This window comes from Sorex fumeus, unplaced genomic scaffold (genome assembly GCF_029834395.1).
Source record: "Sorex fumeus unplaced genomic scaffold, SorFum_2.1 ptg000033l, whole genome shotgun sequence".
Lineage (NCBI taxonomy): Eukaryota > Metazoa > Chordata > Mammalia > Eulipotyphla > Soricidae > Sorex > Sorex fumeus.
In genome coordinates, this window is record NW_026606090.1 from 32,776,749 (window position 1) to 32,804,569 (window position 27,821).

A 27,821-nucleotide genomic window follows, 5' to 3' on the forward strand; every position below is an offset into this window, starting at 1 on the left:
AATCCAGGAATCCCATTCTGGTTTCCCTGCTAGGAGTGACCCTTGAACACAGAGCCAGAAGTTAATTGCTGAGAACTGCTAAGTGTGGACCCCTACAAAAAAGGAGAATGTACAATACTAAGAGTAAACTAATGCAAACTATATATGATATAAACATATATAATCTATATAATCTATATCATTATAATGACATATGATTATGATATGTCAATATAGGTTCATCAATTGTAATAGAAGTACCACTTGTGGGGGAACGTTTCTAAGGGGATAGATTTAGGGGTAGTAGGGGTATGTGAGAAATCTCTGTACCTATGTCTCAAGTTTTCTGTTGTCTTAAAAAGTGCTCCAAAAATGAAGTCTTAAAAAAATAAAATTTTAATAGTGGCAACAACAATTAGCCCACTATTAAAATTATATTGCATAATAAAATTCTCATAGACCTGCAAAGTTGCAAAATAGTTTTAGCTTATCAGTTGTTCATTATCTCCTAAAGAAGAAATACTTTTTTTTTAAGGTTAAACATAATTGATAGAATGTAAATGGAAACTACCATTGAAGATGTACGCTTCACTACAAGCTTTCTGTTTATAAGGTTAATTTGTTTCAGATAGCTGAAAGTCATGACTGGGTTATAAAATAATCTAGCAATTTTTTTAGAAAAGAAGTACTTTGAGAAATAGAGAAAAACATTATCACAGGAAATTTTCAGTAATAAATGTGTCATTCGGTATCTGCATGAAGACACTGGAGAAATCATAATAACAAGAAGTCTAACATTATTTCTTCAGTAATTCCACATTACTCTTTATTTATCTTGGTACTAATAGATACCCAGGAGGAAATTTTGAATTTGGGGAATTCATTTAAGTTTCAAGATTCCCAGAAATTTCTGTTAGCTGAACAAGACAATTTCATGCTTTCTTAGAAAGCAGTAGGTTTCCCGTGGTGAAGAGTGGGTGGCACAGGAGAGCAGGGTGATTAGTTAGTAGGCATGGTCCAGGTCTTATGCTTTAGACGATTGGCATTCAAAATTCTCCTGCCATTGAGAGAACAGACAGGTCTCTCAGAGTTGTCTTCCATCTCATACCTAACTTTGGGTTCTATAGTGTAAGGTACATCTAATATAATGATAGGTTCTGTCTACTTCTCTGTTAACAGTGTTTTGTCTAGCCAAATCCTCCACTGGTCATTTTTCCCATAGCCATTGAGAAAACCATGAGTAATGATAAAATCTGAGTCACATGAAAAAGACTAGGATTATTAATTCTCTCATTCATCATTACTTTCAATGAACATTCATTGCACAAACATTAGTGCACTGGTAATACTAATATCTTCTAATTATTTCAAGATTTAGTGCTCATTTTCCGTAGAATTTTCCCCAATGGAACAAGCAATGTCAATGGACTATAATTATTTAAATCTGAGTTATAGTCTCCCTCCCTTGTCGTATTCTAAAAATCTTTGACTTTTGTCCCTGGAATGTTATCCATAATCTCTTAAATATTTAGATACATATTACAAAATTCTAAACAAAAATTTAAGGTTATTTGAATGCATTTAATATCATTTATATATCTACTTATTTTATATGTATACTATTTTACTAAGCTTAACTTTTGAATTTATGAGTGAGTAACATAATACTGGAAACATGCAAAAAAAACATTTAAAATGTTCTTTGTACCTTTATAACTTGATAAACCTAAGACCAATAACATTTTTGGCTATTGTCAAATGATTATGAATTTCTTAGAAATGTTTGACTACTTAAGAGTAACCTTTCTTTCTGTTTCTTTTCTCTTTGCCCTGATGAAGAGCCTCTATATGAGAATTGCTAGAAAAAATGAATAATAGCCAACTGAGTATGTTCTGAAAGGCTGAAGTGTCCTTCACTCTCTGAGTCATACTTTTCCATCTTCCAGTTTATTAGTACCTGCCATCCAAACATGTGACTTGAAAAGATTCCATTTATTTTCTCCATGGACATTTTCTTTATGGACATCTGAAGAACCATGAGATATGACTATGTCAAATATGAATATCACAGCCCTGGTTGCTAAGAAATTACTCAAACTATTCTATTGTTTGTTTAACTGTATCTACATGTTCTCTGCTGTTATCATATAAGTCGCAGTCTTTGGACCTTGCTTCATTATTGAGAAAAGCTGGTATCGTTTCAACTGAACTGTTTTGTAATGCTCGGGAGCTAATAGGGATTCTCAGCCACACGGGGGGCCAGCATGTATTACCAGGGATTTATGGGCCAGCCCCTTGCAAGGTCTTTTACCCTTATAATATATCTCTGGCCCTTTAATCGGACATTTTCTTTGATTATTCAATAGTAGAAGGAAACTCTAGGAAAGTATTCCAAATTTGAACTATGTTATTTCTACTCCAGTCATCCACATTGACTAACGCTCATAAAAAATAAATTGCTAAGTATTGAACATCTTGCACTTCTAATTACTAGGCTGGATAAATAGATCCCTGCTCCAGAAACTCTGGTTGGTTAATTGTGCAGATCTAGAGTTCCACAGTTAATTTCCCTAGGACTAGCCACGGTGCTGAGACTACAGAACATTCAGTTTTGTTTTGTTTTGTTTTGTTTTTTTAACAGAAAAGAATGGGAGGTTGAGAAGAAAAAGGAATTGATACAAGACTTGATATCCTCTACGCTAACATCAAGTAATACCCAGGAGTTAACAGCCAACCTAAGTCTACCCCAGTGGAGTTTAATGTTGTATTTAAAATTAAATTAACCTCCATGATTTAGCATAGGTTAGGGGCTTACTTTTCATTTCTAAGACTGTTCGTCACCAAATAGTGATTAGTTCCAACTTTAAGCTAGAACTTGTGGGTCAGAGAGAGAGCAGAGCATGTGGGGTTCTTGCTGTGCATGCAACCCACATGGATTCTATCCCTGGAACCATAAATGGTCCCTTGAGCCAGCCAGAAGTCATCCTGATCCTTGAGCACAGAGCCAGGGGTAACCCATAAACATATCTGAGTGTGCCCCACCCATGCCAAAAATATCTAGAACATCAATCCTTGAAATTAAAAGGAAATAAACATTACAACTAGCATCATTATCTTAATCAGCAGTAATAAAAAATACACATAAGTTTCAAGACAACGTGCATTAGGTGTTGCATATATATATATATATATATATATATATATATATATATATATATATGCCCTCCCGTTGATCATCGATTTGCTCGAGCAGGCCCAGTAACATCTCCATTGGAGACTTTGTTGTTACTGTGTCTGGCATATCGAATATGTCACGGGGAGCTTGCCAGGCTCTGCCGTGCGGACGAGATACTCTCGGCAACTTGCCAGGCTCTTGGAGAGGGGCGGAGGAATCAAACTCGGGTTGGCCATGTTGGCTGCGTGCAAGGCAAACGCCCTATTGCTGTGCTATCGCTCCACCCCTACCACTGTGCTATCGCTCCATCGTTAGAAGAAATATATATATAATTTATATATATATATATATAATATATATAATTTCTTCTAACGATGGCATGATTGGATGCAATTATCATCTATACTTAACAAGTAAGAGAAATGAAACATGGGCTGGAGAGACAGAACAGAGATTAGGGTGCTTGCTTTACAGACAGCCATACCCATGTTGATACCCAAAACAGTCCTAATTAAGTTCTACTGCAGTAAAATGTTTATGTGATGCTTTAAAGAAATGGCATGACACATTAGCCTCTACAAGTAAAAGATAATATTAAAAAGAGGTGTCCTTTTATTCCACACTTGATTTAAAACCCCGTCAATGAAAAAGTAGCAAGATAAATACAGTTAGTAGCTATTCAAAGAATGCCATGCTATAGATTAAAATGCTTGGCATATTCAAAAGGCACATGGAAAAAAATTGTTCTTCATCGCTAATCATCAGGGAGATGCAAAACAAAACAAAAATGAGGTATCAACTTACCCACTGAGACTGGCACACATCAAAAAGAACAGCCTGGCATGGATGCAGGAAGAAAGGGGCTCTCATTTATTGTTGGTGTGAATGCCAACTGGTTCAGCCTTTTTGGAAAACAATAGGGACATTGCTCCAAAACCTAGAAATGAAACTTCCATATGACCCAGCAATACCACTTCCAGGAATATATCCGGGGTGCAAAACACACAGTAGAAATGACATCTTAACTTGTATGTTCATTGAAGTACTGTTCACAAAATCCATAATCTGGAAACAACCTGATTGCCCGAGAACAAATGACTGGTTAAAGAGACTATAATACATCTACAGTGTGGAATATTATACAGCTATTAGGAGAAAATGAAGTCATGAGATTCACTTATAAGTGGATGGACATGGAGAGTATCATGCTAAGTGAAATAAGTCAGTAGAAGGATGGACATAGAATGAATGCACTCACTTGCCAGCTATTAAAAAAAAAAAACATAGCAAGAGACTAACACCCAAGGACATTAGAAATAAGGGTCAGGACAAATGGTTCACGGTTTGAAGCATGTCTCAAGGGCTGGGGAAGAAGGCAGTTGGACAGAGAAGGGATCATTATGACAATGATGGTTGGAAGGGATCGCTCTGGATGAGAGATGTGTGCTGAAAGTGGGCAAAGGACCAAACATGATGTGCTCGCAGTATCTGAATTGAAAAGGATAATGCCCAAAAGGACAGAGAGAGAGAGAGAGAGAGAGAGAGAGAGAGAGAGAGAGAGAGAGAGAGAGAGAGAGAGAGAGAGCCTGACACAGAGGCAGGCTAGCAGGAAGAGGCAGTTGCAGGAGGAATATGGGATACAGGGGACATTGGTGGTGGGAAATGGTGTTTCAACACTGGTGGAGGGATGGATGTCGGAACATTGCTTGACTAAAACTCAATCATAAAAGCTTTTCAACTATATTTCATGTGACATTTTGATTCAATGAAAAATTGATTCATTTTTAAAAATAAAATAATAAAACGTTTTGGCATGCAGATTGCTGTGGTTCCATAGCACTTGTTCACACTTAACAGGAAAAATAGATAATTTTTTCCTAAAACACTTTTAATACTTTTGGCAGCTTTTAAAGCAGGACGCATTGGTGTGACATGCTCTTTGGGCCGTTCATCTTGCTGTATGTGTGACACATTTCTAATACGGACACAACATTCCCATCAGTCTCTCCCCACCTGTTGCTTCCCTGGCACTGTGTTCTTTCTCCTCCAGACCGTGTCAGTGTCCGTCTCTGTCCTCACCCTGAGCTGCATCGCCCTGGATCGATGGTACGCCATCTGTCACCCTCTGATGTTTAAGAGCACCGCCAAGCGTGCCCGGAACAGCATCGTCGTCATCTGGATCGTGTCCTGCATCATCATGATTCCTCAGGCCATCGTCATGGAGTGCAGCACCGTGCTCCCAGGCTTGGCCAACAAGACCACTCTCTTTACCGTGTGTGATGAGCACTGGGCTGGTGAGTATCCCGTGGTGCCAACGTCTATACTATACTGCGAGACAGAAGTGTCCATGCACAGTCAATGAAACCCTGGCCCTGGATTGGCATTTGTGGACCTACTTTTGCAAGGGGATAAAAACCAAATTTCACAGAATAACTCCGCCTTGCTGGGTCCTTTAGAAATGCACCGTTAGACAGTTTTCAGATAGGAAATGAAAGGAAGAGCTTATGCTATACTTCAGATTTAGTCATGTTAGTATTCAAGTTTTCCTTCGCCCCTCTCGGAGAGCCTGGCAAGCTACCAAGAGTATCTCGCCTTCACGGCAAAGCCTGGCAAGCTACCCGTGATGTATTCGATATGCCAAACACAGTAACAATTGTCACAATGGAGACACTACTGGGCCCGCTGGAGCAAATCGATTAACAACGGGAGGACAGTGACAGTGACAGTATTCAAGTCATGAAAATTTAAAAAGAACCCCTAATTCTCAGTCAAATACTTAAGATATTGCTTTAATATTACCTAAGTGGAACTTAAGTTGCTTAAGAAATGTATCTGCCTTTCTAGAAGTTTCCATTATTTTTTGGTTGGAGATGGGGTGGACCCCATCTGTCAGTGCTCTGGGCTATTCCTGGCTCGTTGCTCATGGTTCCTATTGACAGTGCTTGGGAAGCAATGCAGTTTTAGGGGTCAAACCCAGAGCTCTGCAGGCCAAACATACATGCAATTTATATTTGAATGAATTTTCCATTAAATTTTGCAAACCCAAATATGTCATCTGGAAGTATTAGCATGTTATAAGCTGATACAACATTATTTTTCTTTCCAGTTCCAAGCTGCCAATGGACTTCAATTTCAACTCAATATCTCGTTGTAAAGCAATATTTCATTGTAAAAATGTGTTGTCCTACTCAGGAAATGATGAGAATGGGCTGTGTGGAGCTGGGCTGTTTCCTGAGACAAATGATCTAAATTAACTTTATTTATGTTTAGAAAATATTTACTAGGAATGAGCTGTGGGCGGGAGCAATAGCCCAGAGGGAAGGGTGTTAGCCTTGCACGCAGCCAACCTGGCCAACCTGGGTTCGATTCCTTCGCCCATCTTGTAGAGCCTGGCAAACTACTGAGAATATCTTGCCCGCACGGCAAAGCCTGCCAAGCTCCCTGTGACATATTTGATATGCCAAAAACAATAACAACAAGTCTCACAATTTGTTGTGAGATGTTACTGGTGCATATTCGAGCAAATTGATGAACAATGGGAGGGCAGTGCTACAGACAGTGCTATGCTTAGTTGATAAAGACCATCACTGAAAAAAATAGTATATAATTACAGTAGCATATGAATTTTCAATCAGTTTTAGTTTTCCTCTTGATAAGTATGGCAGCTACATGTGAAAAACAGAAATTTAAAAACCTATGCTCCCTTGGTTCAGAGCTCTTAGTGGTAACCTTAAGGTTTTTCGGTAGCAGTGGAAAAGTGATACCGTTGGAGCACAAAGAGGAAGGAAGGGAAAGAGAGAGAGTCACCTCACGTGAGAGTCCCTATGCAGTACTTACCAGATTATCCCAGGAAGTTTGAGGACAACTATTTGTCTTCTAGACTGATAAATAACAAGATGTCAAACTTAGGAATTAAAACAATTCGCCTTACAAGCGGCCAACATGGCCGACCCGAGTTCGATTCCTCCGCCCCTCTCGGAGAGCCCGGCAAGCTACCGAGAGTATTCGATATGCCAGACACAGTAACAACAAAGTCTCCAATGGAGACGTTACTGGGCCCGCTCGAGCAAATCGACGATCAACGGAAGGGCCTTTACCTTTACCTTTACCTTTACCTTGTTTATTAGAACAAAGTACCAAAAGCCAGTGCACCCCATGGATTGCATGTGGATATGCCATTTTTAATGTATTTGATCTTTGAACTTGTTTCAATTCTACCTTGGTTCTTATTTTGGAATATTAAAAAGTGAAAAGTTCCTGAAATATGAAGCATATACTTTCAATCCAGCAATATAACCTCACCAGGATCATTTTGTAATTTGTATATATTATCCCAAATACGTAATACTACTTTTAATTGAAATTTCCCCCTTTTTCTTAATGCTCCAATTCTTTTGCTGGATTTTCTATGGATTACCATCAGTTTCCCCAAATTTTCTCACTATCACTTCAAACAAAAGAAAAATGAGAGCCAGAAAGATCGCTGAAGACACCAAGTGCATGTCTAATATAGGAAAGCCGGGTTTTACCTCTGTCACCTCATGCTTTCCTACGGAGGGCAAGAGTGAATGAGCCCTCAGCACTGGGCCAGGAACGTCCACTTCACACTGCCAGGCATGGCCCCAGAGCAAAAAAACAAGCTAAACATTATGGAAAGTTTCAGAATGGTAGAAATGTTTCTTCAGAAACATGAAAGTTATGTTCTAATTATCTAATTTCCAAATTTATCTGATTTTCAAAATTCCATGTCAAGTTAAGGATTGACAAGGAATTATGCCAATAAGACAAAGATGCAAAGTTTAACTGAAATGCAAAGTGTTTACAGTATGATTACTTCCCCCCCGCATCTTTTTTTTTTTTTTTGCTTTTTGGGTCACACCCGGCAATGCACAGGGGTTACTCCTGGCTCTGCGCTCAGGAATTACCCCGCTCAGGGGACCATATGGGATGCTGGGAATCGAACCCGGGTTGGCCGCGTGCAAGGCAAATGCCCTACCCGCTGTGCTATTGCTCCAGCCCCTATGATTACTTTTTTAACATACTTCTATACAAAATTTCAGAAACAAAAATGAAATGACAAACTCAGTCCTCGCTATTTGGACAAAAATTTACAGTGGTATTTGATAACTCTTTGACAAATGATTACAGAAAAACAGGGATTCTCTGGACAAGAAAGAATAAAAAGTGTGTCTATGAAACAGTACACAGTGGGTGCCATTCCTTGAAGGAAAAAAAAGAAAATTTTGAAACTTGTAGTTGTGTTTGGAAGAAAAGTAGGTTGAGGACAGATTTTATGACACTTCTTTGCAATTATTATACATTTTCTTTGTGATACTTAGAAAAGAGGCACAGAGTTCCTAATCAGAATGTTTTCGCTAACTCATGAGATATAAATTAAACTATTTATTTGAGATTATGAATGAAACAAGTACATTTCAAATTAAGCTTCCAGGGACCAGAAAGATAATATATAATGGTAGGTTGTTTGCCTTGAATATGGTTCCCTGAGCACTACCAGAAGTGATTCTTGAGTCAGGCTTAAGCCCTGAGCATTGACAGGGATGGCCCAAAAATGAATGAAATAAAATTAAGTTCCTAACATAAAAGTTGGATACTTTATAAAAAGAGAAATTAGGTCCAACATCCACCTATTATTCAATATATAGTAGTAGTGTCTTTTTTAGATTATTTTGGTAATTAGTTACATATATAGGTTTATAAGATGCATTTCTATATATTTTCAATGTTTCTCTAAATAAGCAAATGGTCTTAACATATCCATTAACAAAAACATTGCAAACTAAGGAATCTTGTCAGTGATTATGATTAAGTAAACAACCACAACATTTTCTAATTACCATTTTCTAATTACCTTTCTAATAAAACTCATTTCAACCTAATCATTTTATTATCTAGTTCTAGAATCAACAGTTTATTGGAATAAGCAATTATTGTTGCATAACTAAAATCTAAACTAAGTCATCATAAGTCAATTAGGAAAACAATTTGAAGTTGCTTTATATTAGCCCATAATTGAGTTAAAATGTTTTTAAAGCAAAGACTCATGATGCTAAGTTGAATTGATCATCTACAACCTCAAACAATTAAATTTACAAAAGACTAAGGTTGAAATATTAAACGCAATTGTTATCTACTTAGAAGTTTTCAAGCAAAATATAAAAGAATTCAAAGCAATTCTTATCTGTTTACTCACAAAATATTGAGTTTGTTGAAATGATCTTTGTTAGGTTGGATATTTTAAGTCCATATTCAATTCTAAATGTTAAAACTCAGACACGTGTGCTATAGTCAAGGAAATTCCTTAGGAAATTATATATATTTTTATAGAGTACACCGTCTAAAGTTCAGATTCTTTGAATTACAATAAAGCAAGATCTAAAGAATTTGTTGTGAAGTAGCTTCTCTTTAAACTTGATTCACAATTGCATTTGTCTACAAAAGATGGGCTCCACTGCAGTTTTTAAAGGATAGATCTAATCCATTGAAAGATACAGTGATAGACCAAGAAAGAGATATCTTGAGAACTACCCAGCAGGTAGGAAAAGGGCAGACTCAGAGTAACCATCTTATCTGCTTGGTCACAGGCAGCAGTTTTTACAGAAAAGAAGAACTGGGAAGTACTTTGCTAGGAAGGGTAGGTTGCTGATTCCTGGAGATTAAGTAGGCAATAAATTTCCTTGTAGGCTGAGTCTGTAGGTGACACTTCATTTTTTAAAAGCCTCCCTTGTATACAAAGTTGCATCACCAGCCCACCAGACTGCAGACTTTCTTCTTTGCCTCCTCCAAGCCCATTCATACTCCAGGCACATTTTTTTATCTTATCTTCACATCTAAATCAAAGATTTCTGAGGAAGAGTTCTTATTTTAGGTTTTTGGATGAAGTGCAAAATAAGACTGATATCCCACCCACAAGAGCTTGCTGGTTTTTATTTTGAATTCAGCTCTTAATTTCTTCTGGAACCATTCTTTTCGTATCCTTATACCAGATTAAATTGATAATGTAGATAATAATAATATTTAGATAATATTTTCCTTCCCATTGATCGTCGATTTGCTCGAGCGGGCCCAGTAACGTCTCCACTGGAGACTCTGTTGTTACTGTGTCTGGCATATCGAATACTCTCGGTAGCTTGCCGGGCTCTCCAGAGCTGCGGAGGAATCGAACTCGGGTCGGCCATGTTGGCCGTTTGCTCGAGCGGGCCCAGTAATGTCTCCATTGGAGACTTTGTTGTTACTGTGTCTGGCATATCAAACACTCTCGGTAGCTTGCCGGGCTCTCCGAGAGGGGCGGAGGAATCAAACTCGGGTCGGCCATGTTGGCCGCGTGCAAGGCGAACACCCTACCGCTGTGCTATCGCTCAGATAATGTAGATAATAAAAATATAAAAGTGGTAACCTCATGGATATCCTCCAGCAAGTATTTTGGAAGATAAATAGCAAACATTATGGTCACCTGATCCACAACTACCATTTCTGAGCAAGTGTTGTCTGCGTGGTGCAAAATAACTGAGACTCTGTTTTACTTCAACTATTGTCAGAAATAATATGGACATATTATTGCTGCAATGCATTATATTAATCATTGTCTATGGCTTGTCTTAAAAAGAAGTAGAGGTTTTCTAAAGTTTCTAAATCATAACTTGTGGGAGATACACTAAGTCTTTTGTGTGTCTATCTTTTTGTGTCTAAAATATTTTTTGATTCATCTAAAATATATTTTAAATATGTTCATTGTTTGTTTAAGCCTCATCAATCCCCAATTATAAGGAAAGGTGAAGGTAAAGGCCCTCCCGTTGATCGTCGATTTGCTCGAGCGGGCCCAGTAACGTCTCCATTGGAGACTTTGTTGTTACTGTGTCTGGCATATCAAATACTCTCGGTAGCTTGCCGGGCTCTCCGAGAGGGAGGGGCGTTCCGAAGGGACGGGCGATGGCCTCCGTTGCCCTCGGCCGATCGAAAGGGAGTCGGGTTCAGATCCCCGAATCCGGAGTGGCGGAGACGGGCGCCGCGAAGCGTCCAGTGCGGTAACGCAACCGATCCCGGAGAAGCCGGCGGGAGCCCCGGGGAGAGTTCCCTTTTCTTTGTGAAGGGCAGGGCGCCCTGGAATGGGTTCGCCCCGAGAGAGGGGCCCGTGCCTTGGAAAGCGTCGCGGTTCCGGCGGCGTCCGGTGAGCTCTCGCTGGCCCTTGAAAATCCGGGGGAGAGGGTGTAAATCTCGCGCCGGGCCGTACCCATATCCGCAGCAGGTCTCCAAGGTGAACAGCCTCTGGCATGGTGGAGAAGGGTTTCATGTGAACAGCAGTTGAACATGGGTCAGTCGGTCCTGAGAGATGGGCGAGCGCCGTTCCGAATTATAAGGAAATTGTTACAAAAGTAATATCCAGGCTTTTTGCATTGCTTGGTCTATAAATACATCATTTCACAGGACAAATTCAAGGAACAAGATAGGAATCTTCCCTTTTGCACTCAAATATAAAATTGACCCCGTGTTCATTTATCAACTAGTTAATGATATCATTCTCTCTACACTCACTTATTCTAACATTTAACATTTAATCAATAAGAAAATATTCTGAATAATTGCGGTCATAATTTCTCTCGTTTTAAATCTTATAGTTAAATTGTTCTTTGGTGACCTGAAAAAACAAATCAATAAGGTCATCCTTGACAAGATAGTTATGGCGTAAAAGATGTTAAAACAAAATTAAGATTCGGGTTAATGTTAATGATTCCATCATCTATATAAAGATTGTCCAAGTGGAATCATTGACAAATTATAATTTACATGTCTATGATGTAATCTTGATTGATGTTACATAAGAAAAGAAAGTCTAACATTTCTAGATAATCAGGTAAAAGTTTTGGCTCAATAATGAACTTGATCTCATCTGAGAAAAGTTAAGTTTTATCTTTCTAACACATGACATTGCTTTGATTTCAAAGACTAAAAAGTATCCACATATGCTCTATTTTTGTTGGCTTCATATATACACAAGAATTTTTTCAGGTCATCTGTTAATACATATTTTTAATGTTTGACAATCTTTAAAGTGATGTTTTCTAACTTAGGTAATTCTGAGGGGGAGCACAGCCAAGTAGCTACATCCTACATTATATATATATATATATATATATATGCATATATGTCTTAAATATGTGTCTAGATTATATATGTGTCTTAAAATATATTGAAGACATTCCTCATCAAATGCAGAAAGACTTTAAAAATAAGTTCCCACATATATAATTTCAAATTTCAGGGACATTTCAGCTTTTTTAATAAACATAAAATGCATGCTTCTTCAATGATCTATAGTAGTCACTTTATTAAAATAATCTATTCTAGCCTGAAAGTGTAATTTTGCCTGATCAACTTTAGTCTTTGCAAGTGTTCATTACTATAATATGCATTTACTAGACAACTACATGTTTCTCTAACAACTTCTAAGTAGACTAATCACTGAATCAGTTTTCTCTCTGGAATGTTTAAAATTCCAACTGTTATCACAGTGATTATATCCTTTAGCTGCAGTTTAAAGAAAAAAAACTTAACTATCAAGCCTGCCTTCCTTCAGTATGCAGACATTAGGGCTTCACAGATATGTAAACTTCAAAGGTGTATCTTTATATGGGAAGCTCATGTGACACTTTCTTCAAAACAAATAAAAGTTCAAAGTAACTCAGGTGCTGAGGTCACTTTCCAGAGCCTTTGAAACTGGCCCACAAACCATGGCTCTGTCTGATGCACATCAAAGCCAGAGCTGTTTGTTATTCCTACAGGCAGGCTTCTCAGATTCTGGCGCTTTTTATGTAATGGGCCTGTTTCACAGGATGAATTTGAAAGGAAGTTAGAAACTGGTGAGCTAGGTATGTGCCAGTTAGGTCACAGAGACTCTAATAATGACCCTCAAAGGGGACTCCAGAACCTCCTATCTCCCCAAGCATCCTGTAGTCCCTGCCAAGGAGAAAAACCATCTGAGAAAGTAGAGGGCTTGTTTTTTTAAATATTTTGTTTTTTATTGAATCACCATGAATTACAAAATTACCAAGTTATTCATGATTGGACTTCAAATCTCTAACACTCCAACACCCATTCCTTCACTAGTGTCCAGTTCCCTCCACCAATGTCCCCAGCTACACCACTGTCCCCACCCAGCCTGCCTTATGGTACACAGATTCTACCATCTTTCAGAATCCCCTCCTCCAGAGAAACCACTTTCCTCCACCAACATCATATTGTGCCTTCCAAGACCTTCACCTTCCCCATCCCAGTGACAAAGTTCCGGCTGGAATCCAGTTCTCAAACTCCTGTTGAAGAAGTTTTAGAAGGAAAGAGAATATTTGACTAAAATAATCTAGAAGGAGAGGCTATGGAATCAAGCTCATGGAGAATATTCACAACATGTTTTAAATATTTTTTACAAAAATAATAAAGTTAAGTATGATTATCATCATAATCATTACAATTAAATCTAACTATAAATTGTTTCCAGCAAAAATTTGACCATATAGACTAGTCTTCATGTTTCTTTGTGCCCTTTCTAAAATGATGAAAATAATTTATAAGTATGAATGTGTTATTCTTCAGTAATAGTATGAACCAAACCAACTGCTATTATCAAAATCAAAATAAAGTATATACGTATGTTAATATATTTAAAAAGTGCTTGCTTTCTAGTGGTTAACATTCAGCTGAATTATTTCATGTTATTGCATTTAATACACATGGAACCTATTTAACGTCATATATTGTTTCCTGTTTTAAATTTTAGTGAAAATTACTGCATCATTAGTACAAAAAATAATTCTTTAGACTTAAGAAGCAATTTAAAAATAATGTGTGCTTTAGAAAAATGAAACATTCATATTGTGATTATAATGCAATTATTTGACTCCTTAATAAATTATCTGTTATATATATCACCCATGTATGCAGAATTAATGGTAAATAAGGGCAGGAGCGATAGCACAGCGATAGGGCGTTCGCCTTACAAGCGGCCAACATGGCCGACCCGAGTTCGATTCCTCCGCCCCTCTCGGAGAGCCCCGCAAGCTACCGAGAGTATTGGATATGCCAGACACAGTAACAACAAAGTCTCCAATGGAGACGTTACTGGGCCCGCTCGAGCAAAGAAATAATACATTCCTAAAGGTGCTCAGGACTAATAAGATTGGATGAGGAAAAGAAAAAGTACACATATTATCTAAAAACTAACATTCAAAATCTAATGTTCTTAAAACGTGCATGTGCACATAGAAATACACAAAGGCAAAAAATTTAAGGGGATTTTGTACATAATCTAGTAACTTAAAAGTAAAGTAAAAAAGTAAAGGCCCTCCTGTTGATCATCGATTTGCTCGAGCGGGCCCAGTAACGTCTCCATTGGAGACTTTGTTGTTACTGTGTCTGGCATATCGAATACGTCACGGGGAGCTTGCCAGGCTCTGCCGTGCAGGCGAGATACTCTCGGTAGCTTGCTGGGCTCTCCGAGAGGGGCGGAGGAATCGAACTCGGGTTGACCATGTTGGCTGCGTGCAAGGCAAACGCCCTACCGCTGTGCTATCGCTCCAGCCAGTAACTTAAAAATGATTCCCAAATTTTTACTGTATTTCCCCCCAAATTTTCCACATTTATATTTGGAGGTACAACTAGGGAAAACTTCCCGTTCCTCAGGAAGAGTGTAATAAGGAAGAATCACTGTCACTGTCCCTGTCCTCCCATCGTTCATCAATTTGCTCCAGTGGGCACTGTGAGGAACGAGGCCCTGAACCAGATGAACGCTGACCAATTTACGGGAACTAACCTGTTTTTCCTAGATTAAGAATTCCTAGATTAAGAACTTGTTTTTCTTTCTTAGATCTTAACTTGTTTTTCTCGGATCCTTTTCACCCCATGCTTTTAAAATGACTTGTAATTCTCCCTGGGACCGGGCACCTATATCAGGTGCCTCGGTGACTGATAACGCAGGATACGGGTGGTTAAGAAAGATTACCCACGGTTTAATGTTCCCAACATGTTGTGGCTTGCTTAATAGTGATGTACTGGCCTTTGTGTGTGACAAATTCATTGGCTACATACTGCTGGGTTTTGCCCCAAGGGCCGGTAAGGCCTATATAAGATCTTCCTTAAAGAGACTGGGATTCCTGGTCAGAATTCTGGTCCTGCAGGACCTAGATGGAGCCTGACCCTAGCCTGGCTAAAACAATAAATAAACCTCGTTTGCCCATTGCATTATTCTCTGACCAGTTTCTTTGCTCCCACATGAGGAGATTGAGAACCGTGCCCTAACAGGCACCAGTAACGTCTCACAAGAAATTGCGAGACTTGTTGTTACCGATTTGATATGCCAAACACAGTATCAACAAGTCTCACAGTGGAGAAGTTACTGGACTCCCCGCCCCCCCTTCAAACTAATCGATAAACAACCGGAGGACAGTTGTTACTGTTTTTGGCATATTGAATACATCCCGCGTAGCTTGCCAGGCTTGCCAAGCAGGTGAGATACTCTCATTAGCTTGCCCAGCTCTGGGAGAGTGGTGGAGGAATCAAACCCCTGTAGGCCGTGTGCAAGGCAGACGCCCTACCCGCTGTTCTATCGCCCCAGAAAGAATCAATTAAGCTCATTCATTCTCTTACAATTTTAACAAAGACAGTAGAGATTAGGTTTTGATTGATCCATTCCCCTTCATATAAATGCCTGGTTAGGACAATCCAAATGAAATCATATTGATTAGCCAGGTTTAATTAATAAAGACAAAAAAATGACTGTTTTATAAATGAAAATTTAACTTTGGATAGATTGTGGCAGCATAAGTTTAGAAATAGGTAATTGCCGTTTATCTCTGAGCATGCTAACTGAAGTGAGGTCTTCACATTCTCACACACACAGAATCAATTTAAGTCGTTACGTATGTAAGCTTTACTTTTGCGTATATAATTTGCCAGTGAAAATCATATAGAAGATGAATAAGTACAGTGAAGCAAAAATATTGACATATTTTTAAAAATCCGTAACTCCTAAATTGTATCACTTTGGCTTTTATTGCAGGTGAAATTTACCCGAAGATGTATCACATCTGTTTCTTTCTGGTTACATACATGGCCCCCCTGTGTCTTATGGTATTGGCCTATCTACAAATATTTAGAAAACTATGGTGCAGGCAGGTAAGTAGTTTTAAATAATTTGTTACACCTTGTATAGGAAGTGCTTAAAAATAAAAGGTAAGGGCCAGAGAGAGTACAGGGCTGGGGGCACCCACCTTGTACACAGCCAACTCATGTGCAGTGCCCCAGCTCCTGTAGGCTTATCTGAGCACTTCCAGGAGTGATCCCCAAGCATAACACCAGGAGTAAGCCCTGAGCATGTTCAAGTCTGGCCCCAAACCAAAACAATACAAGTAAAAGGAAGGAATCCTACGAGTGAGGCCAGAGAGATAGAGGAGGGCAGGAGGGCAGGGAGGGAGGGAGGGAGGAAGGAAGGAAGGAAGGAAGGAAGGAAGGAAGGAAGGAAGGAAGGAAGGAAGGAGGGAGGGATGGATGGAGGGAGGGAGGAAAGGAGGGAGGGAGGGAGGAAGGGAGGAGGGGGAGGGGAGGAGAAAGGGAGGGAAGGAAGGAAAGGGCAAGCAAATATGATATACTTAGCAAAGGACTGTGTTTTAATATAATGAGGCATTAAGTCATGTCTAGGTAAGGTTTTTAAAGAATATGTTTTATAGATTTCCTTTGAATTTTAAACCTCGGTTCCTAATTAATTTAATTTTTGCCTGCAACTTATATTTTATTTCTTGTAAGAACAAATGCAAATTTCTTTAATGTTGCCTGCAACTATAAACCTAGAACGTTATATTTTTATGATATTTATGTGATAATATATTTTTAACCTATAAGCTAAATCTCCAGCTTCGGTGATCTTTTTACTTCAGAACAGTAGAATAATCAGGTAAAGTTTAGCAATTTAGAAATTGTGTAAAGCTGAGTACTGAAGTTTGTTAGAAAAATTTGTTATCTCAGAGAATGTTTTATAATTAACTCGGATGCACATATCAAACATTCATCATATATCCTTTGCATACATGTCTGGTGAAAAAGCTAAGATTTCTAGTCAGAGCTATTATTGAAGGGGTTTAGAGAAAGCACCATTGGGTGCAGAATAATTACCTTAAAAAATGAAGGCACAGCGAACAGAGGAAGGCAGAGTAGAAGGAACTGAAATTCTCAGAGCAAGTAACATTTAAGCTGAACTTTGATTATTTGAGGGAAATCACCAATAAACTCATGTTACAGCATATGAAAGAAGTCACATGAGTTTATTGACAAAAGGTAGTCCTTTGCATAAACATTAATGCATCTCTAAACTGCCACAAATTTTTGAGCTACTTCTCTATCTAGAGAAAAAGAAGGGAAGTATAAGTTCCAAGATTTACTTTTGGAGATCTACTGAGTTTGAGTGATGATTTTGAAAAGCTGCACATTTCCTCAATTGGTTTTCTTTGACATTTTTAAAATATTTACTGGGGCCACCTTAACGTAAAGATTTTCACAAAGCTTTCAGTAGGTAATTATCTGAGGATGAGTTTTAGTTTGTGTCATAGTCAAGCTATATTATTCACTTTGGGGTAAGTGGTGTCCTAGTGGTGCTCTGTGGTGCCCTGAGGCTGCCTATAGCCCGCACCCAGTGATGCTAGGGCCGTTCAATTCTAGGACTCAGTTGCGTATTCAGTCTGTGACTCCTTATTCAAATATTTTGGAGGTCATCTTCTACCCTTGGATATGAGCAATGGTTGCATTTTTATTGAAATTTCTGCATGTCTCATAATTTCATTTTCCTCTGCCCTATTTTCTTCTCAAAGATGACAGTTCTTTCCTTATAAGTGCAACGCTTGTTCTGTTATTCAATTTAAATAAAGAGAACAAATGTTTACCACTATAAAGCATGGATGCTGATTTCCTGATCTGAGCAACAGCTTCTTTAATATTCTCCACCTGGCCGTGGCACTAATATCACATCATTGAGGGTAACAGTTACTGTTGCATCTGGCTTCTGACTAGCTATGAACCGTATCACCCATTTCTTGCCAGGTTATTCTCTTGTAGAGAGTAACCTCAAAGGATGTAGTTGTAATAACAGATGGTTTCCTCGGGTTCTGTGGGTTCATTTGGGGGGCCACATCCGGCTGTGCTCTGAGCTGGTTCCAGGCAGGGGTTGGGGGTGCAGGTGGGGGGGGGCAGGAATTGAACCAGGGTCAGCTTCACGCAAGGCCAGCGCTCGACCCTCTAGACTTAGTCTTTCCGACCCCTGTGACAACAGTTTGTCTTACTCCCGAGTCAGTGGTTAGGATAGACTGTGCCTGAGCGTCTCATTTTATTTCAAGGAGAAGAGGAGATTTTGTTTCTAAGCTTAAAAGTAAATAAATAGGGGCTAGAGCGATAGTACAGCGGGTAGGGCGTTTGCCTTGCACGTGGCCATTCCGGTTTTGATTTCCAGCATCCCATAGAGTCCCATGAGCACTGCCAGGAGTGATTTCTGAGTGCATGAGCCAGGAGTAACCCCTGTGCATCGCCGAGTGTGACCCAAAAAGCAAAAAAAAAAAAAAAAAAAAAGTGAATAATTTGCATCAGGCAACTGTAGGCCCATGGAAAGGTCAGAAGGCCAGAAAAACATATATAAAGTCTTAATATTTCAAATATGGCAGTTCTGAACTGTCCTAAGTTAGGTCTCCTTCATTTTTATGGGCAAAGTCTTGTGGCTGAGCTTGACTGTGAATAAAGGAAATATTCCCCCAGTATATACAACAGCCAGGATGTTGCCCAGATACAGTGCTCCAGCTTGCACACGAGCTCCTGAAGTGAGTTTGGGCTGTGCCACACCCTAGAGTGATTTCCAGCTGCTCCCGTGACCCTGGGGCCCAAACCTGCAACCCTTAGGCACGAGAACAGCTGTGATCCCGCACAGTATCACAGCAAATGGAGAGAACCCAGGAGAGAAAGAGAGAGAAAGAGAGAGCTAGGAAAGCAAGGAAATAAAGACCTAGAGATCAGAGGGTGTGAGATGAATTTTATAAGCTGGAAGAAAATATATGCTAACGATATAGTGTCAACAAGTCAAACACAGGGGCTGGAGTGATAGCACAGCCGGTAGGGTGTTTGCCTGGCACGCAGCCAACCCGGGTTCAAATCCCAGCATCCCATATGGTCCCCTGAGCACCGCCAGGAGTCATTCCTGAGTGTAGAGCCAGGAGTAACCCCTGAGCATCACCGGGTGTGACCCAAAAAGAAAAAAAAAAGTCAGAAACATACTCCATATTTAGTGTTCATGGGTATTTGGATCTGACCACACCACTCAAATAATACACGAATTTTGTAAGTTAAATTTCTGTATTTCTCTTCAATTATATTTTTAACACACCCTGAGGTGCTTCAGGCTCACCCCTGGTTCTGCACTCAGAGATCATTTCTGGAGGACTTGGGGACCGCGTGGGATGCTAGTGATCATCCCTCAGTAGGTCACACACAAGGCAAGTAGCCTGTGCTCTGTGCTACTGCCCAGGCCCTCTCTTTATTCTTCTGTAAAGTGAGTTATAAGTATCTACTGTACTGGGTTGTTAAAATTATTAGATGAATAAATTCAAGTACCTAGATAATAGAAAGTGTCTGATAAGTAAAATACTTAAATAGTATATACTCTTATTGAGCCCTTAGCTTAATTGCCTTCATGTGTTTAAAATCAACATGCCCATGTTGGATTGGTGCAAGTAACTACTTTCTTAAATAGATATTGCATAGTATCATATTATAGTATTCTAGCAACTTTCTTTTGGTTGTCTCTGTTCCACCAAGATATTATTCACTCTAGTCTCTATCTTGTATCCCTCCAATTAGTACAAGGTTAATACAGATCAGTTAATCAAGAAATGTTCTATAGGAAATAATGAAACAGAATAAAAGAATGTCTAGGAAAATGTGGAGAATCTAAGGAAATCCATTGTCCAAAGATTCAGAAAAACAATATCTTTAGAACTAAGAAAAATAGAATTAATCCCTGGTTGGAAAAAAAGAAATTGTAAAAGTTCTTATAGGTGACAAGCATTTAATGAGCATAGGAATAAATAAATATATTTTAATTTTGATTGAGATTTTGACTAGAATTGTTGGATATTGAGATCATTTTCATTGTGCCATATTCTTACTGACTCTTATCTATTATCACTGTCACTGTCCTCCCGTTGTTCATTGATTTTCTTTTCTTGAGCAGGCCCAGTAACGTCTCCATTTTTTGAGACTTTGTTGTCACTGTGTTTGGCATATCGAATATGTCACAGGTAGTTTGCCAGGCTTTGTCGTGCGGGCGAGATACTCTTGGTAGCTTGCCGGGCTCTCCGAGAGGGGCGGAGGAATCGAACCTGGCTAGGCCGGGCTGGCTGCCTGCAAGGCAAACACCCCACTCGCTGTGCTATCGCTCCTTAGTTTTGTATAACTTTAAAACTCCGTGGGTTTATTTAATAAACATGTAAGTAAACCCAAAATTTAGCACAGTACTTTGCACCAAGTATTAAAAAATATTTGATGAATAAAACAATGAGATAACTATTAACCTCCATCCAATATTCCTATTACTCAAGTTTGTAGTCTTCCATTTATCAAACTTTAAGTTTTAAATTGTAGTGTAGGTTCAAAAGTAATTCACATTCTTTTGATAAATTAGCCAGGGAGTACAAACCACATGATTCAGAAGATTTGCAGTAAAATGTCTGGCCTGTGAAACTAAAAGCATTTAGAAAACAGATCGGAGTTGAAAATGGCAAGTTCAGCTGAGCTCACTTTAGCAGGCACAATAAAGAAAATTAACCCCAAATGGGTGATTATGTAGAATTCTGCTTGAGCAACTCTCAATTTCCAACTGTTTATGTCTATAAACAGAGTTCTAAGGCTTGTATGTGCCAGAGACAATATAAAGCAAGCAATTCCGTAGAAGCTCCGTCCTTTTTGCTTAAAATTATGAAGATGCATGGAATCTTTTATATACTCAGAAATAATAAACATAATGTTATTAGTGTAGTGAGTAAAGTGTGTGTCCTCTGACTTTCTCAAGAACTTTAAACCCCATTGAAAGAATTAAACAACGCCTTACTATAATCAGAGATTAAACTTTGTTTCTTTGAGAATGTAATTTATATAACGCATTCATTTTGAAAATTCTACAGATTCCAAAACTTTCATAAATGCTCACTTAATCTTAGCTTACATGCCTCTCTCAGGATTCTTCCCAGTTCTCCATGTAATTTATATTTTCTATTCGAATCATCTTATAAAGTCAGGTATATCCGTTTCACAAGAACTCCTTAAGCTTTCTGAAAGACTCTCCCTATCTCAGAGTTCACCACAATCTCACCTACTTCCCTAGAATCTCCAACGCTCTTCTAATAGAATATAAAATAATTCATGAGGGGTGATGGCAAGTACGTTTGCTGTGAGTGGATAGAGAGCAAATTGTAAATGATGAGGCTAAGTCAAAAAACTCATGCTGAGTCCTCTTTACAATAGCCAGAATCTGGAAAAAACCCGAGTGCCCTAGAACAGACGGCTGGTTAGAAAAACTTTGGTACGTCTACACAATGGAGTACTATGTAGCTGTTAGAAAAGATGAAGTCATGAAGTTCACATACAAGTGGTACCACATGCAAAGTATCATGCTAAGTGAAATGAGTCAGAAAGAGAGGGACAGACATAGAAAGATTGCATTCATCTGGGGAACGTAAAGTAACAAAATAGGAGATTAATACCCAAGAATAGCCGAGATCAGTACCAGGAGGATTACTTCATGGCTTAGAGACCAGTTGGGCATTCTAGGGGAAAGGGCAGCTCAGCTAGAGAAGGGAGCACCAAATAAAGGGTGTTTGGAGGATCCTCCCAGGAGGGGAGATGCATGTTGAAAGTAGACTATGGACTGAACATGATTGCCACTCAATGCCTCTATTGAAGACCACAACACCAAAAACGAGAACAAAAGGGAATGCCCTGCCACAGAGGCAGGGTGGGATGGGGGTGGATGGGGGTGGGAGGGATACTGGGATCCATGGTGGTAGAAAATGGGCACTGGTGGAGGGATGGGCACTCGATCATTGTATAATCGAAACCCAAGAACAAAAATTTGTAAATCTACAACTGTACCTCATGGTGTTTCACAAATAAAAATTAAAAAAAAAAAGCTCATGCTGAGTGACGTCAGTCAGAGGGAGGGAAAGATATGGGATGATGTCTCGTATGTGCAGGACATAAATAAACACAGTGGCATGATAGCAGATGTCCATAGGCAATAGAAACACCAAAACTCAGAGCAAGAGAAGTCGTCTTTAGTAGGAAGCATGCTACTGGGGGACGGGCTGGGGTTTCTGGGTGAAAAGGGTCAGGGAACACATGACAATGGTGGAGGAAAGTGACTGCTGTGGAGGAGGAGCAGGTAGTAGGGAGGTGGCAAAGTCTTAGGCATGGAAGCATATTAGTAAGTCTTGTAAACTATAGTCCCTGAAAGAGACAACCTCCCAAAAGGTGCCTTCCGTAAAGGCAGGATATGGTCAGTGGGAGGGAGACCAGGAGCCTTCCGAAGTAGAACACTGGTGAAGGGATTGTGTAGGAAAATTGTATGCCTGAAACTCAATTATAAATGACTTTGTACATCACGACACCTCAATGTAAGTAAAGCAGAGATGGTGCAGCTCAACTCCACCTGTGGAAATAAAAAGTACCAGTGAAAGTCATGACATAGGTCACTATAAAAGGCAGTACAGAGGGGCTGGAGCCATAGCACAGCGGGTAGGGCGTTTGCCTTGCACGCAGCCACAGACAACATGGCAGACCCAGGTTCGGTTCCCAGCATCCCATATGGTCCCCCGAGCAATGCCAGGAGTAATTCCTGAGTGCATGAGCCAGGAGTAACCCCTGAGCATCGCCGGGTGTGACCCAAAAAGCAAAAAAAAAAAAAAAAGAAGCAGTACACAAATTCAACCAAATGTTCGAGGAAGAAGTAACACCAAGCTTTCACAGACTTGTGTTTAAAATAGAGGAGTGAACACTGCCCCCTCATTCCATAAAACTACAGTTAACCCCCTGTTTAAAGGCAGACAAGGGAGAGTGGAGCACCAGTGCAGCTGGTTGGGTGCTTGTCTTACCCGCAGCTGACTGAGACCTGATTCGTAGCATCCAAGAGCATCCACATCACATCCTGAGCACCACCAGGGATAATTCCTGAGTGCAGAGTCACAAGTAATCCCTGAGCATCTCAGAGCTGGTCCCAAAACCAAAACAAACAACAAGATTTTAAAATAAAATCAGATACAAGAAGAAAAAAAACAGATTCAATCTACTTTTAAATATAGATTAAGACACCAACAGGATGCTAGCAAACCAAATTCACTACCTAAAAATGGTTATATGTAATGACCAATATGATTTTGCTCAGTAAGGCAATATGGGCTTGACATATGAAATCAAACAACATAGTAAGGTTCCAATACAAACCAATATTATAATTCCAATAGTATAGTAAAAGCACTTGACAAGAACAAAACACCCTTTCAAGATAAAAGGGCTGAACTGAGTAAGTACTTCCTCAGTTTCATAAACAGATAAATGTCATACTTCATAGTAAAAGATTGAATGTATTCCCATTAACATCAGAACTAAGACAAGGAGGTCTGCTCTTATCTCTTCAATTCAACATTGAATAGATCTGTAGGCACCGTAGCACTGTCCTCCCTTATTCATTGGTTTGCTCAAGCGGGCACCAGTAACATCTCCATTTTGAGACTTGTTGTTACTGATTTGGCATACATAATACACCACGGGGAACTTTCCAGGCTCTGCCATGTGGGCAGGATACTCTCAGTAGCTTGCCGGGCTCTCGGAGAAGGATGGAGAAATCAAACCTAGTCAGCCACATGCAAGACAAACGTCCTACCTGCTGTTCAATCGCTCCAGCCCAAATTACATAATGTAACCTAATAAAACAAATGATAGTTTTTTTAGAATACTTATTTTTCAATATTGAATCTTATTAGAAACACTAAATTAGGTTAATAAAATAAAATTTATAAAATAAATTATAAATTAAGCCCTTATGTTTTGAATCATGGAATTTTGGTAATAATGCCAACACAATTTAATGAGAAGAGTAAACATATTTGTCAATAAATGTTATTAAGACAACTATATATCCAATTTTAAAAGAATTCAGTTGTACCCCACCTTACACACTATATATATTACTAAAATTCAATCATATACTTCACTTAATCACTTAACTTCCCATTAGTCGTCGATTTGCTCGAGCGGGCGCCAGTAACGTCTCCATTTGTCCCTGTCGCGTGCTAGTGTAGCCCAATGGCATCTGTTCGCTCTGGGAACATGAAGAGCCTCAAACCGATCCTTCATGATCTTGACGAAGAAGTCTGACCATCTGGTAGGTGGGCGGCCACGTGGTCTTTTGACATCCCGTGGAATCCAGTCAGTAACAGCTCTAATCCAGTGGTCCTCTTTAAATCTCATTACGTGACCAGCCCATCTGATTTTCGACACCTTGGCATATGAGAGACAGCGTCCCTGATCCTTGATCTTCAACGGATGTCAGAACTCCGGATTCTTTCTCTCACTTGAGTGAAACATGATACTCCAAGCATAGCTCTTTCAATTCTTCTTTGGGAGACCTGAATAGCATTCTCATCCTGTTTGCATAGGGCCCAGGTCTCTGAGGCATGTGTTAATGCAGGAAGAACAGTGGAATCAAAGAGATGTGCCCGGAGCCGGAGGTTCTTCATCCTCTTAGCTATTTCTTCAACGTTCTTGAAGGCGTTCCAAGCCGCTCTCTTCCTCCTGAGCAGCTCGGGTGCCAGGCCATTTTTCATGTTGACCTCTCGACCTAGGTACACATAGCTGTTGCATTCGGAGATGGTCGTTCCGTTGTGAGCGAATGGGGCATCAGGAACGAGGCTGTTTCTCATAAATATTGTCTTCATAAGATTCAGCTGTAGTCCTACCTTTCCACACTCACGGTCAAAGTCGGCCAGCATTTGTGACGCTTGGCTGATGTTTGGTGTTATTAAAACAATGTCATCGGCAAAGCGGAAGTGGTGTAGTTGCCGACCATCTATCTTCACTCCCATTCCTTCCCATTCCAGTCGTCACATAATGTTCTCAAGGGTGGTACTGAAGAGTGTCGGTGAAATGGTATCACCCTGCCGAACCCCTCTCTTGACATCAACAATCACTTCTTTGTAGAATGGTGAGATCCTGGTAGTGAATACACAATACAACTCATGGAGGATCTTGATGTATTGGGCTGGAATGCCCTGATTGGCTAGGGCTTCAATGACCGCTTCCGTCTCAACAGAATCAAAGGCCTTCTTTAAATCAATGAACGTTAAACAGAGCGGCATCTTGAACTCCCGAGAAACCTCAATGAGCTTGGTTATCATGTGGATATGGTCGATGGTGCTGACTCCTTTGCGGAACCCGGCTTACTCGCATGGTTGTCCTTCATCTAGTGTTCTGCCAATCCTATTTAGGATGACTCGAGTGAACAACTTGTAGATGACAGACAATAGCAGATCGGGCGATAGTTGCCAATGTCATGGATGTCTCCCTTCTTGAACAGTAGTACGGTCCTGCTGGTTTTCCATTGGGACGGAACCTTGCATTCAGACAGGTAGCGAGTGAAGAGCCGAGCCAGTGTATTGATGAGTACTGACGGCAGGTTCTTCAGGTGTTCAGGTCTGACCTTGTCTGGGCCAGGTGCTGTTTGTTTCTTTACCGACGAAATGGCGTGTCGAATTTCGGAAGGGAGAACGTTGGGAACGACATACCCATCCTGTGGAATTTGGTATGTCGGCAAGTGGACATGGCTATCAAAGAGATTTGAGTAGAAGTCATGGATAATATTCTCCATTGCTGTTCTGGAGGATGTGATGGATCCATCAGGACATGGGAGGGCAGTCATCTTGGTCTTGTATTTGGCGAAGGACAGGCGGGCCTTACGAATACTTTTCCCTTCTTCTGCTGCATCTACCAGTACTTCTGCTCTTCTCTCTTTGAGGTCTTCCTTGATCGCATCTCTGCACTGCTTTGTGAGCTCGGACGTTAGCTTGTGGTTGCCTGAGGCATGCGCCAAACCATGTTGGCGAATTAGGTCAAGAGTTTTCGAAGATAGGCGATTTTTTGTGGCTATCTCTCTCTTGGTGTTCCTCGCACATTCATGGAGGTGCTGAACCAGTTGATCGTATTCCTCGTCAATGTTGTCAACAATGGCATCTTCCCATGTTGTCGCAATAGTACCAAAGAGTTCCCAGTTGGTGGTCATTCTGGGAATTCTCTTTTTGAACTGTGCATCCCTTTCTCCCCACTCCATGAAGTAGAATTTTGCACGAAGGAGACGGTGGTCTGATCCCGTTCAAAATTTTGGGACAACAGTGACATCAGTCAGGCAAAACCATCGATTGAATATGATGTGGTGTATTTCATTGTGGAATCGTCCACCGGGAGACTCCCATGTCCATCGTTTAGATTCTGCCTTCTGGAACTGTGAGTTACCATGAATGGTCTTGGTCGACATGATGAACTCAGACAGTCTCTCACCCTGTTCGTTCCATTCTAGGCCATGGGTCCCGATGTGAAGTTCTTCAGCTGATCTTCTCGGTCCTATCTTGGCATTAATATCACCCACAATGATCTTGTAGAAGGTGTGGTCTTCTTTATAGAACTTCTCTAGCTCCGTGTAGAACTTCTCGATTTCTCTTTCATCATAATGAGATGTTGGTGCGTAGACAACGAAGATAGAAACAGCAGGCAGTGAGCCACATCTATTCAAATGCAAACGTCCGATTCGGGTTGTTAGGCATTCGAATGAATCAATGCTCTTGGCCAAGTTTGTGTTGACAAGGACACCGACGCCTCCAACACCTCTTTTATCGCATGTTCCGAGGAACAATTCTTCTCCATTGTCGAAAACGGCATGGTGAGATTTGTGCCTTCTTGTTTCGGTCAGACCAATGATGTCGTACTTGATCATTCGCGCTTGTACCATCAGGTCCCTGATGGATGTATCTGATGCTAGAGTACGTGCATTGAAAGTACAGACGATCATTTTTGTCTTCCTTCGTTGTGGCAGCCTAGTTCGGCCTTGAGATTTTGTCGGCCTCTCCTTTCTCATCCTTCTCAGTGCTGCCATGTCGGTGAAGCCTTCAGGGTCAGGTGAATGAGACCAGTTGTAGTTACTGGTTTTGGCATATCGAATACACAACGGATAGCTTGCCAGGCTCTTCCGTGCGGGCGGAATACTCTCGGTAGCTTGCCAGTCTTTCCGAGAGGGATAGAGGCTTTTGGGGCGACCTCTAATCACCCTTGTAGGTGTTATCATATTTGAACCCTATCAAATATGGTATGACAATTCCGGAAGATAGGTATTTAATGTCTTATGATGTGTTGTACGGCCGCTTTGCGGCCGCGCGGGTCCGGAAAGCGTCCTGGAGTGTGGCGACGGCTGGGTAGTGGGAGTAGTGATTAAAATATGATTTTAATCATATACAAGAATATAAAAACTAATAATATAAAAATATTTTAGAGGAAAACACATTCACTATGTGACCTTATTACCTTATCA

At 40.0% G+C, this 27,821-nt stretch overlaps 1 protein-coding gene across 1 annotated transcript in view; it reads left to right on the forward strand.

Moving 5' to 3' along the window:
- HCRTR2 (hypocretin receptor 2) overlaps nt 1–27,821 on the forward strand; it is a 144,965-nt gene that overhangs the window by 103,842 nt on the left and 13,302 nt on the right. The window contains exons 3-4 of the mRNA XM_056116798.1: nt 5,205–5,448; nt 16,224–16,339. Of these exons, the coding sequence (XP_055972773.1) occupies nt 5,205–5,448; nt 16,224–16,339 (360 nt within the window). The remainder of the gene's footprint in view (nt 1–5,204; nt 5,449–16,223; nt 16,340–27,821) is intronic.